The sequence below is a fragment of the Cebus imitator genome, unplaced genomic scaffold (genome assembly GCF_001604975.1).
Source record: "Cebus imitator isolate Cc_AM_T3 unplaced genomic scaffold, Cebus_imitator-1.0 Scaffold265, whole genome shotgun sequence".
Classification (NCBI taxonomy): Eukaryota; Metazoa; Chordata; class Mammalia; order Primates; family Cebidae; genus Cebus; species Cebus imitator.
The window spans coordinates 797,118-811,072 of NW_016107580.1; the positions used below are offsets into that span (position 1 = coordinate 797,118).

Sequence of the window (13,955 nt, forward strand, 5' to 3'; positions counted from 1 at the left end):
TGGCCAGGGTGGTCTCGATCTCTTGACCTCATGATCCGCCCACCTTGGCCTCCCAAAGTCCTGGGATTACAGGCGTGAGCCACCGCACCCGGCCTTTTTTTGTCCTTTCTTTCAGATTTTCTGTGTATACAATCATGTCTGTGAACAAAAACAATTTTGTTTCTTTCCTCCCAATATGGTTACTTTTATTTCCTTTTCATTTAATTGCATTAACTAGGACTTCTAGGATAACATTGAGAAGCAGTAGTGAGAGGAGGGGCATCCTTACTTTATTCCCCTGATCAGACTCGGAAAGCTCTGAGTTTTTCATCTTTAAGTATGATATTAGCCATGGGAGATTTTTTTCGTTTTGAAAGATATTCTTTTTGAAGTTGAGGAAGTTTCCCTCTACTTTTAGTGTACCGAGATTGCTTGTCATCAACAGGTGTTGGATTGTGTCAGATGGCATTCTCTACATCTATTGGTATGACCAAATGAGTATTCTTCTTTAGCCTGTTGATATGCTGTACTGCTTTAATTGATTTTTGAATGGTTAACCAGCCTTGCCTACCTTGGATGAATTCTGCTTGGTCATGATGTTCTTTTTATACATTGTTGAATTCAACTCAATGATATTTTGTGGAATATTTTTGCTTGTATGCTTATGAGCGAATATTGGTCAGTTTTTTATTTCTGTTAATGTCTTTATCTGGTTTTGGTATTAGTGTAGTGCTGGCATCATAGAATGAGAAAGTATTCTGTTTGCTTCTGTTTTTTGAAAGAGGTTGCAGATAATTGGTAAACAGTTGTTCTTTGGTATCTGCAGGGGATTGATTCCAGGATCCCCCGACACATATCAAAATCTGAGGATGCTCAAATGTCTTATATTAAATATTATGGTATGTGCATAAAACTCATGCATATCCTCCTGTATATTTTAAATCATCTCTAGATTACTTATACCTAAGACAATGTTATATAAATAGCTACTATACTGGATTTTTATATATACTGTTTTTATTGTTGTATTGTTATTTTTCTTTTTTTAATATATATTTTTGATTCATGGTTGGTTGAATCCACAGATGTAGAATCCACAGATACAAAGGGCTAACTGTAACTTCTTCCTCAAACATTTAAAAGAATTCACCAGTGAATCCATCTGGGCTTAATGCTTTCTGTTTTGGAAAGTTATTAATTATTTGTTCAGTTTCTGTAACAACATGGGACTATTCGGATTGTTCATTTATGTGAGTTTTTGCAGATTATGTCTTTCAAGAAATTTGTACATTTCATCTACATTATCAAAGCTGTAGGCATAAAGTTGTCCAATAATATACATTGATTATCTTTTAAAAGTTCATGGGATCTGTGTGGAGGAAAAGTTAAATATTAAATTTGAACTCAATTGAACATGGGCACAAACAATGGTCACCAAATCCTGGAACAGGTTGTGTGAGCCCCTTGAGGCCTCATCCAGTACGGTTTCGGAGAAATCTTTATTTCAATCTATTTCTATACCTTAGTTATTGGAAAACAGTAGGTGGGGCCTGGTGGCTTCAGCCTGTAATACAAACACTTTAGGAGGCCAAGGAAGGCAGATCACTTGAGGTCAGGAGTTCAAGACCAGCCTGGTCAACATTGCGACACTCCATCTCTACTAAAAATACAAAAATTAGCTGGGTGTGGTGATGGACACCAGTAATCCCGGCTACTCAGGAGGCTGAGACTGAAGAATCGCTTGAACCCAGGAGGTAGAGTTTGCAGTGAGCCAAGATCGCGCTACTGTACTCCAGCCTGGGCAACAGAGCAAGACTTGTCTCAAAAAAAAAATAAAAAAATAAAAAAATAAAAACAATGAACAATTGCAAAAACAAGTTGACCTTTTTGTGTTTCTTGAGCCCAGTCACGAAGGGCCCTCATGACTGGACCTCATACCAAACAAGTCGTTACAAAAAGAACTAGGGTCCCAGACTACACCAAAGCTTCATGAGACCTCTCCTTGTCTGTGCACGGATGAGTGGCTGACTCTGGAGCCCAGGCTGTTGCTTCACAGTCTGGTGGTGAATCCTCTATAGTCTGGTGAGTACAGTGTCCAACTCTGGAACCCAGGCTGTTGCTTGCCAGTCTGGTGGTTAATCCTCCTTAGTCTGGTGAGTGTAAATATATATGTAGCTATTTTCCCTTCTCCTCTTCCCATTGCAATTTGCTTATTATATCATTTGCTTGTTATATCAATTGGCTTATTATATTAACTTGCTCATTATGTCATTTGCTTATTATATCTGCATTGCCATTTACATGGGATAAAGCTTGTTTACCCTTAAAGGTATCTTTTGTGTATGTGCCTTTTCTTCTCCCTTTGCGCGTCTCCCCCTCAGAACAATCTGTAGTGATGTCCCCTCTCATTTTATGTGTTAGTAATTTGTGCCTTGCTTTTTCTTAATTAGACTGGCTGGAGGCTTACTGAGCTTTTCAAATAAGCAATTTTTTATTTTACTGATTTTTCTCTTCCAATTTTCTGTTTTCAGTATCACTGATTTCAATTCTAAGTTTTATTTTCTTTATCTGCTTACTCTAGATGTAATTTGCTCTTTTCTAGTTTCCAAAGGTCAAAGCCTAGATTACGGACTTTAGATCGTTCTTCTCTTCTAAGATGTGCATTAAGTGATGCTAATTTTTCTATAAGCACTGCTTTCACCACATCCCACAAATTCTGATGTTGGATTTTCATTTTCAGTTAGCTCAAAATATCTTTTATATTTCTATTGAGATTTCATCTTTTGACTTGTGTTATTTAAAAAGTGTTGTTTGGCTGGGTGCAGTAGCTCATGCCCGTAATCTTGGCACTGTGGGAGGCTGAGGCAAGAGAATTGCTTGAGCCCAGGAGTTCGAGACCAGCCTGAACGTCATGGAAAGACCCTTTCTTTACAAAAAATTAAAAAATATTAGGCAGATATGCTAGTAGGCGCCTGTAGTCCAGCTACTCAGAAGGCTGAGATGAGAGAATCCCTTGAGCCCAGGAGGTTGAGGTTAAGGTAAGCTGTGATCATGCCACTGCACTCCAGCCTGAGTGACAGAACAAGACACTATCTCAAAAAAAAAAAAAATAAATAAATAAATGCATATCTAAAAGGTTCACCCTTATTTTTGAATGACAAATTAGCTATATATAAAACTATCGATTGACAAAAAAAAAAAAAAAAGAAGTATTGTTGGATTTGCAGCTATCTTTCTGTTATTGATTTCTAGTTTTTCTATCATGCGCTAACAGCAGACGTTGTATGATTTCTCTTCTTTAAATTTGTTGAACTATGTTTTATGGATAAGAATGTGGTCTGCCTTGCTGAACAAGATATCTCTCTCTCTCTCTCTCTTTTTTTTTTTGTAATGAATTGAAGACCCTTAGATTCATATGGAAATTTTAAAATCCGTTTTCCCTCAGTGATACATATTTTACACTTGATTTCTAATGTATTCCATGATTTGTTCTCATAGTTAGGGGTAAGTCCTTCATTTTGATGCGGTGTTCCTACATATGCCAAACTAGATCTCAGAAATGGTACCCCACAGTGGCATCTGTGGGAAACCTAGGCTGTCTTAATAAAATATGTATGCACATTGGTGAAAGTTTTCAACATTATGAACCTGTACATGAACTTTTTTTTAATGTTTGCTTTAGAGACATACATCAGGTAGAAATTTTTAAAAATGGGCAAACATTTAACATTTCTCAGAGATTAATAATGAATTTTTATTATTTTTAAATGTTACAGTTGTTTTTTTTTTCTGATTTCATTTAGTTTTGTCAGCCTGGTGGGTGGCAGCTGTCCAGAGAGAGGAAGCAGCCAACGTTCTTTGTGGTTGTCCTGACAGATATTGACTCAGATCGACATTACTGCTCATGCCTAACCTTCTATGAGGCAGAGATCAATCTTCAGGTATGAAAACCTTTCTAGCTAAAATACAGTCAAAGGTACAACATTTAGAAATGTTTTTATATGCCATATTTTTGTTAAAACTGCACGTTTGAGTTTTATGGGCTGGCTTAAGAAGCATGAGGAAATTTTTATGTTTAAGGTTGGAGAGGAGAGCAACACGTTTAAATTACTTTCCAGGTTTAATTGTCCTTTTTCAAGACATTGATCCTAATCTGAGTATTTCTAAAAAAGTGTATCTTTGAATTTGTTTATTAAGAATATTAATTTCTTCTCTTGGTGAACCTGTGATTTTCCTTGCCAGCCCTTCTCCTGGGAGGTCTTTCATAGAATGTGGAACATTTACTCACAGTGTTTGCAAATCATTATTACAATGCTTGACATTATTGTTTAAGCACCCAAATGTTAACTCATTCTTCTTAGTGGTAGTATTATCAACATGATCAGGCAGAAATTCATAAGGTAGAACTATGAAGATATATAAAATAATTGCTCTTTCAGACTATTGGTTGAAGTTCTTAGTGTCACACTACTGGATCTATTTCTCTAAGCAGAAAAGGAGTCATAACAAAGTATTGGGCAACTTACGAAATTTTAGGGGTGAGGGACGATTGGGGAACCAATTTAGGGTTCTAGGAACAGCCCAGGTTGGCGCTATTCTCATAGAAAGCATATTCCTTCCACCTTTTAACAAATGGCACTTATGGTGCTGGATATATATCAAACATTATAACCTTCACCACAGTTGTGCTAGAATATCCATTCTCCTGCATATATTCACACTGCTGACTTCTGCTTTAGTCTCACACTGCTGACTTCTGCTTTTAAGTTTCACATGAGTTGTTTATTTGGTGGAAGTAAGATTACATACAGAGCCCATCTTGCTCCAAAAAGTGTAGTTTTTTTGTTAGTGGTGGTGTTGGTGTTGGTATTGGTGATTTTTCTTTCCAGGCTCTATAATACAAGAAGGAAACTATAAAGGGGTTTGCAGGATATTAAGTAAGCCAGTTTGCATAACCTGCTGTAGTTTCTGCTACATATACAGTTTCACTACTGGGTGGAAAAGATTGGCCTATTTTCTGAAATGACCTAACAAAGGAGCATTTGTTAGTTTTGATTATTTTTATTAAACTCTAAGATCTGAATTTCCTGGATGCAGAAATCTTTTTTTTTCAGTACAAGAGGAGACAAATTACCTTCCACGATGAAGACTCATTATTCAAGTTCATTAGACTGATGTATTAAAACCAACATGCTAGGTTACTAATTTACAGGAAATGTTAAAAGTGCTGATAATGCATGTAGAACAAAATATGCATTATCAGCACATTGTCTCCCTGTCATTGGATCTTAGTAGAAAGCCATATCAAAGTCTGGAATTTTGATTATGGAATCAGGCTAAGGGATATTTGATGTGAAACGCTTAAAGACTATCTTGATCTATTCCTAAACATCAAGTATATGATTTAAAAAAATGAAAAAAAGAGCATCAGACTAACATAGCCTATTGCTTATATTTGAAATTAGAGGAGGTTGCTGTATGTTATCAATGAAGACAGAAAACTTTAAGTCTGTGACTTAGTGTCCTCTCCCCTGGATAATGTTTATATGTATGTTGCCACCAAATAGCTAATCAAATTCTCATTTTGGTCAATTCAATCTGAATCAGTTAGAGAGTGTTCTCTAGTCTAAGCACCACTCTATCTCTTTTACTTGGCCTTTCATTTTTCTGTTGGTCTTTAGCATTTAAGTTAATGCTGAGAATTCAGCGTTTTCTGTTATTTACATATTCTTGAGGGTATTGCTTCATAACTCCCTTGAATTATCTAATGAAATTATAATCATTTAGATTCTCCCTCTTTTCTTCACTACCCACCCCTCTTCTTCTAGACAAACTGACAGAAAGGCAATATATTGACATTATATTAATAGCAGGTGTTTATAAAAAGGTTCTAGGAATTCTTGGGTATTTTTCAAACTTTTAATTTGGAAATAATTTTAAGCTTATAGAAAAGTTGCAGGAGTAGTGCAAACATGTATATAGCCTTTACTAATATTCACCTATTGTTAATATTTTGCCCTATTGATTTATTTTGAGGTCTTTCTTTCCTTCCCTTCCTTCCTCCCTTTTTCCCTTCCCCCTCCCATCTTTCCTTCCCCCTTCTCCATACACACACACAGGGTTTATTTTTTCCGAATCATATCAAAGAAAGTTGCGTGTATCATTTCCCCTTACCCTAAATTCTCTAGTCTATGTTTCAGAGGTACATGAACAGTACGTAAACTTGTTAACCTCAGGAAATTTAACATCAATATAATAAAACCTTCTATCTATATTCCAGTTTTATCATTTGACCTAATAATGTGCTTTATAGTACCCCCCTCCCTTTTTTCTTCCAGTACAGGATCCAGTACATACTAACATACATTGCATTTAATTGTCATTTCTCTTTTGTCTCTTTTCATCTGCAATAGTTGTGCAGCCTTTCTTTGTCTGTAACGTTGACATTTTAACTTCTCGCCCCCATTTTTAATAGAATGTTTCTTTTTGTGTTTTCCAGTCTCTCTCATTGTTAGTTTCAGGCTCTGCATCAACAGTTCGAATCTGTGTTCCTTCTAAGGGTGTCCTTCTAAGAGTACACATCTGGAAGTATACAATGTCTATCTGTTCCTCATTGATTATGTTAATTTTGGTAACTTGGTCAGATGATTGTCGGATTTCTCTACTTTATAGTGGTTATTTTTGTGTTTGCAACTAATAATCAGTCTCCTGGAAGACACTCTAAGACTATGCAAAATCCTACTATTCATCAGTCCTGTTCCCCTAGATTTCAGCATTTACTAATGATTTTTTCCTATACCAATTTTGATTCTGATAACAAAAAATGTTTTTCCAACTCCACTCTCCCTCTATTTTTAGCAGTCAGCAGTCAACCTTTTACTATAAGTGAGAATTCTCCCTTCCTATCTTTTTTAACTACAAACTCATAGATTCAGCATTTTTTTCAATAATATATAAATCATTAATTGTTTTTATCATTTTAATGCACAAATTATCCCATATTTGACCAGTGTGCACCACTCAGACAAATCAGATTCCTGTATTCTTTTCACAGATCTTCTTTTTTAAAAAGTACTTTTTAACTTTTCATCCTAACAAGTTGATCCAGGATCATTTTAGTCCTTCCCGACCTCTGCCTTGAAATCAGCCATTTCTTCAAGGATCCTTGGCTCCTTTGAGTAGGGAATAATACTAGAAACTAAGATCTGGGTTCTTGTCTAGTTTGAATTTGTATTTCAAGAAGTTATTTCTCTCTTTAACTCAAGATATTTTCCCACTTGTCATTTTAAGTTGGACCCAGAAGTCATCATTTATTTTTTATGATCACCTTGTAAAAGATTACAGTTTGTTTCATATGAGTTTTTTTCCAAGATTCTGAAAATGTAGATAGGTTGCAAGAATGCTGGATTCTATGTACTTGTACTTAAGTACTTAGTCAGAATTGTAAGACCACTTTTCTGGAACCATAAGTTAATGTCTTTTGGGCTTGGTTCAAAAGAGGGACAAACAATGAAGCAGAATTAAAAAAAAATAGAACCCAGAAGATGTTTCTTTTTCGGTCATCAGTAAGGTTGTTCTCTTTTTTGGCGTGAACTGTTTACGTCCTTTTAAAAATGTGTTTTTATTCTCTTTTTGGATCATATCATCATTTCAAAATAGATCTTTTAATTCTTGTTTGGTATGAATTACTTCATACTAAATATACTATGACACATTATTTGGAAGCCTAAAGAGGGGGAACTTAGGGACATACACCATCCAAAATATGGTTGTGCAACTTAAAAAATGTTGGCTCTGTTATCTTTCCAAGATACAGTAAAACTGTCACTAATCATAAGCAAAACTTTGGCATTAAACTTTTGATAATATGTTCCTAATATTACTCAACTAGGTAATGTGATCCTAAATTTTTTCAAGTAATCAGTAAAATCTGATTTACATTGGCTTTTATGACTTATCTAAAGAGTAATCATACTTTGATTATTTTAAAATATGATTTTAAAAATATAAAATTTTAAATATCTAAAATTTAAAGTTCTATATCTTTTTAAAATATTGCATATGTTTATATGCTTGTCTCTGAATCAGTGATAATTACGCAGTTCTCAGTGAGGATATTTGGTTTGTCAGCAAATTGTCATCAAAGAAAGAGAGAGGGAATTAATTTTGTAATTTTGAGAAATAAGGAATACAGAGGGAGAGACATAGAAGGCATAAAATATGTTTCTCACATCTCAGTGGGCTTCAAATCTAGCCTGGAAAGCAGAACCAAGAGTTAAGTACAAAAACATTCCAAAGTACCATATGCTAAGTGCTACTCAGTGAAATAGATAATAATTGCAGACTGGGCAACTGGAATAAATTAGAGTTTGAAAGACTCAGTGGACTTTTTAATAACAGCTAACACCTAGAATAAGGGAAAGAAAAAAGGACAATTCAAACAAAAAGCTTGTGAAAAGGAAAAAAGATTTAGTGCTTACGATAAATTGAAGTTGTCATATGTTCTGGGTACTGTGCTAAAAGCTTTACACTTTATTTCATTCTATTTTATTTAACTCACATATAGTTTACTTTCACACAACACCATTTGGTAGGTTTTAGCATTTCCATTTTACAGATGAGGCTTACCTAGGGACATACAATGCCAAGTTGAAATGTTTGATTCTGTTTCCAAGAACCAAATAATAAAACATATACTACAAAGCTGCAAAAATTATATCAATGTGTTATTGGTTCAAGAATTAAGTGTCAAGGATAAAAACAGTTATGGGAACAGAAACGACAGTCCAGAAGCAGACCCTATTGGGTATAGAAGATCAGTGTCTGACAATAGAAGCTTTATAAATCAATGGAATGTGTGTATTTCAACAAATACTATTTAAATAGTTGACGAGCTATTTGAGAAAACAAAATAAATTTAAACATAGTATCATACAGTTAATTCCAAGCAACTAAGGAATTACCTGAAAAATGGAGTAATAAAAAGGGATTTATAAATACATCTCTAGGTGGTAAAACAGTGGAGAAAATCACATACAAAACCTTGGATAGGTTTAGCTGAAGTACTACAACCCAATACTTTTTGGTACTTCCCCCCCTGCTCTTTATCATAGTAAACTATGCTCATTGTAGAAAACATAGAATATACAGGAAAAAATTTGAGACAATAGAAAAAAAAATTTTTGACATATTTTCTTCCAATAATCTAATTCACCATATGGGTGAGTTTAATTAATCCCCTGATGGACATGTATTTCCTGTTTTGTCAATATTATGAATAACTTCGATGAAGTTATTTTCTTTGGAAAAATCTTGGTTCCTTCAAGAAGTGTTTAGTCCATGGTAATCCACCTCATTGAACTAAACATTAGAAATAGCAGCATTTGGGAATTGGGCTTGCTGATATTTTAGTGAACTTTACACTTGATAGCATTCTAGAGACTAATTCTTAGATTTTATTTAAAAGGACTAGACTTTGTTAGAGTCTATTGAAAACTAGCATGTGTAACATAATCCACATAGAAAAAAAATTGGGAGACTTGTATATTCTGAGTTTATTCTATAGTTTGATAATTTACAACATTTGCAAGCATCTACATGGGATTCTCCTTAGAGGATGGATAGTAAGATTATGCTTTTTACCAAAGTGTCTGTCTTCTCCTCCTTTTTGAAATGAGAATTGGCAGATGGACAGAATGCTGAATCTCAACAATTCCCTTTATGCCCCTCACAGATGTATTTTGTAGGAAAAAACTATCATGGAATTAACTACAATTAAGTAATGCTACATGCTTAAAATGATATAAGACATTAAAACAACAGAAGAAACTTTTGAGAATAAGTTTCCAGAATCCTTCAACATCGAATATTTTTTCTTAAAATTTGACAACAATTTCAGGCTAGGAAGGGCTGCAGTGAGAACTGTGTATTGTTACTATTTTATTTTAAAACAAAGATTATTACATTCAAATATAATTAAAGGAAAACAAATCTGAACATCTTTTCAGATAGACAGTTTGGCTTCTCAGATGTTATCTTTCTTAAACAGCTTTTTTGAACTAATATGTTATTTCTTGTCAAGGTTACATATAAGAGTATAGGATAGTGGAAAGAGAAGTAGCTTAAGAGTTAGAAGACTTGGCTTGTTGATCCCAATTATGCCTTTAATGATCTGTATAACCGTGGCAAGCCATTTCATCTCTCTTGGCATGTAATTACTGATTTATAAAATGAAGTAGGTAGTGTAGATTTAAAATATCTTCCACTACTGTATTTTTTTTATTTTATCATGTTAATATATCTGATTTTAAAGATATATTTTAATGTTGTTCATAGCAAATATACTTGCAGAGTACTATTGCAGGTCATCTTCTGAATAAAGTGTACTTTTTAGATGAATGTGTGTTGTAGAATTTGTTGCATGATACTTGTTTATAACCAGGTCCTATTTCTTTATGCAGTGTTTGAATATGCCATGTTAATACTCATTAAACAAAGTTTTAACACTTTGTATCCTAGAATACTTTATGACAACATTTCCCAATATGTGTTCCATAGGGTACTAGGTCTTCTAGATGTGCTATAAAGAAGAGGTCCAATAATTTTGACAAATACTGTATACTATATTTCCTTTGCTTGAAATTGAACAAACAATATTTGCATATTGAAGTTCGAGAAATCCTGCAGTGAAGAAACCCTTTTAATGTATTGTTTCCAACATTCTTTGATTAGAAGACCCTTTGGCTACATAATGTCTGTTAGGTTCCAGGAGAAACATTTCCTATTTTAGTGCCACTAAAACCGGAATTCATTATGAGTGAATATATTGTGGCCATTACTTGAATTTGTTCTGCCTTCTGAGTACCATAGAGCTTCAGAGCTCTGCTATTGAAGGGGAAAATCTGCAGGTTATTTTCTTTGCTAGAGGTAAACCTGATTCTGAACTAAAGACTAGTGGCCTGGTTTATTTGAAGGTTTGTTATCCTAAAATGTATATTTCTTAAGTATTCGTTACCTTCCAGACCAATGAAAGGGTAAACCAGGTTTGGTTATGTGGACATGTCAACATGATTACATGATTAAAAGATTATTTGGCAAGGAATGAAGGGTTTTGGGGGCAGTTTTAGAACTTACAGAATTTTGCAACTGCTTAGGTTCCACTATTTCAATTCTGGAAATGTTTAAAGTCCTTATATTGCTTGACTGAGGCAACTCTGTATAATGGTACACTTGCTATATATTACATTTCAGAAAGAAAATTTAGGACTGAAAATGTTTTACTTGTGGAATTCCTTGTATCCTCCTTTTAAAACTGATTATTTAAAGGAATGCCATGGGAATGTTTTTAGCATGATATGGTATTGTTAAAAATGAACATAGCACAGAGAAGATGTTGGATGCAACAGTTCCTTTAAGCATAGAAAGGTCAGGACTTGACAGTTATTTTGATATTAAAATCAAGCATCAAGATACAACAAAGATGAGGCTGAGGTATTCAGCCTGAATGATAGGATAAAATTTCTAAAGCTTTTGCTGATCTGCTACATGAAGTTATTGCATGCAATCAGCAATCTAGTACTTTTTGTCTCAGGATATGTTTTAAGAGCAGTAGCACTTTTGGGCCAGATTGATATGATGAGTACTAATTTATTCCATATTATTGTAGCACAGAGACTATGAACTACATATAATATGAGCTACACAGAAGCTGGGAATCTCACTAGCAGATATAATTCATAGCAGTAATTGGCAGGCAGAGATATCTACAAATGGGCAAGTTGTGGCATGTGGTTATGGTATGTGTTGACCTTGTAAGTCAGTGTGAGATAATTTAGATTTAAGGTAAATTTGTATCTTTAATGAGACTTACTATAAATAAGGAATAATCTTTAAAAGGCCAATTTAATGAGAAGAAATAATCTTAAGTTAGTGAAGCCTTTAAAATATTGTTCAGCTGGATAAAATATGTGTAACTTTTATACTGTAAAACATCAAATTTAGAAGCATTATTAGAATATCTCACACTCATAGACTATGTTTTGAATTTCCTGCTTATTTTTAAGTTTGTCACATCTTTTCAATGGGTAAAAATCTGTCATTGTTAAACGCGTACCAAATAAAACTGGTGTCATATAATTATTACACAGAATATATCTAGCGGTTGTATAGAAGAGGGAGTATTCCTCTTACATGATAAATTATTTCTAGAAAGATTTTATCAAAAATAATCACATTACCATTCTAGAACAAACCTTATTTTACCTAATAAATTTGGGGTTTATTTCTTGTGTGTGTGGTTTTTTTAAATCACGGCAGTACATTTTGCTTTGAAAACATTCCTATGAATTTTTCTCTAAACTTGGAGTAGTGCATTCTTACAGGAGAGATATAGGAATTAAGAACAATAATATTTTAGGATTTGCAGCACATTTATAGAGTAAAATCAACATCTATAATAAAAAGTGATATAAATAAAAATGGAATTATTTTTACTTAATACTGATTTTCACTCTATTGGACCTTTTTCTTTCTTGTTAACAACTGTTCCTTGTGGTGAGTGTCTAATTGAAGGGCAGCTTTAAGAAATTACCAATGCATTCTATTTTGTATTTTGGTGAAAGTAAGTTAATGGTCATATATTTGAAATGTTATCTATTTATTCTTGCTGACTTCTAATGGCACTCTAGGGCATTTATCACAATCTCATAAAAATGTGGATAGCTTTATCTTTTCCAGGATTTTTAGTCATTCTTTTGTCATTTTGAATCTGTTAGTAATTCATGAAGAATATGATTCATTAAGTGTGGAAATCTTTGGTAAATTTATATTCATCACATTTTTATTATTTCTAAGGATTCCAGAAACCAACCAACCTAATTGTAGTTTTTGCTTTGTAATAAATGAAACTCTTTCAAGAGCATATGGACTTTATCATACATACAAAAAGTAAACAGATAATTCCCTTTGGATGGGTGCAGTCCACAGACATCTAATACTTGATTATACTGCATTGTCCTAGAAACTAAATGAGCTCTAAAGGAAATAGAAAATATAATTCTTGGCCTCTATGGATAGCAGGGAAAAGACTTCCTTGATAAAGCGCTCAAAAAACTATGCCAAGAAAATATATTTATGCATGTATGCAATGAATAAATAGTAAGTATCAACTATGGGCCCAGCTCTTATTTTAGGAACTGGGAAATTACCATTGAACGAAATAGAAATCTTGGCCTCTTATGGAGCATGTACTAGTGGGGTTGACAGACAAACTGAAAAACAAGCTATGTAAAACGGGTATCCAACATAGTGGATAGAGCGACCAGTGCCATGGAGAAAACTAAAGCAGAGAAAGCAGGTAGAGAATGTTAGGGCATTGCAGTTGTAAATAATGTTGTCAGCAAAGGCTTATCAGAGCAGAAGATGCTTGAATGAAAACCTAAAAGAGATGAGGAACTGAGTCATTAGGATATCTGTGGAAAGAGTATTTAGGCAAAGGAATAACACGAAGTGCATAGAGCGGTAGATAGGGGCATGCCTAGTGTGTTTAACAAGCAGCAAGGAAGCAAAGTGGGGCTGAAGAAGAATAAAGGAGATGAAGGGAGGCTGTTGGAAGAATCCACACAAGAGATTATAGTAGCTCACAGTGTTATGGTAGCAATAGAGGTGGTGAGAAATCAGAACTTGTTGACAGTGGGATATAGGTTCTTAAAAAGAGGGGAATCAGGATTTGTGGTTTGTTAAGTGGGAGAATTATATTTTTTCAAGTTTATTAACCAGTGTTTAGTCATTGAAACTAGTATATTGTTGTAAGCCGTTTTTATTGTGGTAAAAAATATATAAGATATGCCATTTTAGCCCTTTTTATGTATTCAGTTTAGTGACATTAAGTACATTCTGAAATTTAGTTTTGTATGTAAAAATGTTCTCTCAGTCAAGCATGATGGCTCACCCCTGTAATCCAGCACTTTGGAAGAGGA

At 34.0% G+C, this 13,955-nt stretch overlaps 1 protein-coding gene across 1 annotated transcript in view; it reads left to right on the top strand.

The window, feature by feature from the left end:
- The window catches only part of SBF2 (SET binding factor 2), a 489,013-nt gene that overhangs the window by 213,181 nt on the left and 261,877 nt on the right, over positions 1-13,955 (top strand). Inside the window, exon 3 of the mRNA XM_037728439.1 lies at positions 3,783-3,920. Coding sequence (XP_037584367.1) covers positions 3,783-3,920 — 138 coding nt within the window. The remainder of the gene's footprint in view (positions 1-3,782; positions 3,921-13,955) is intronic.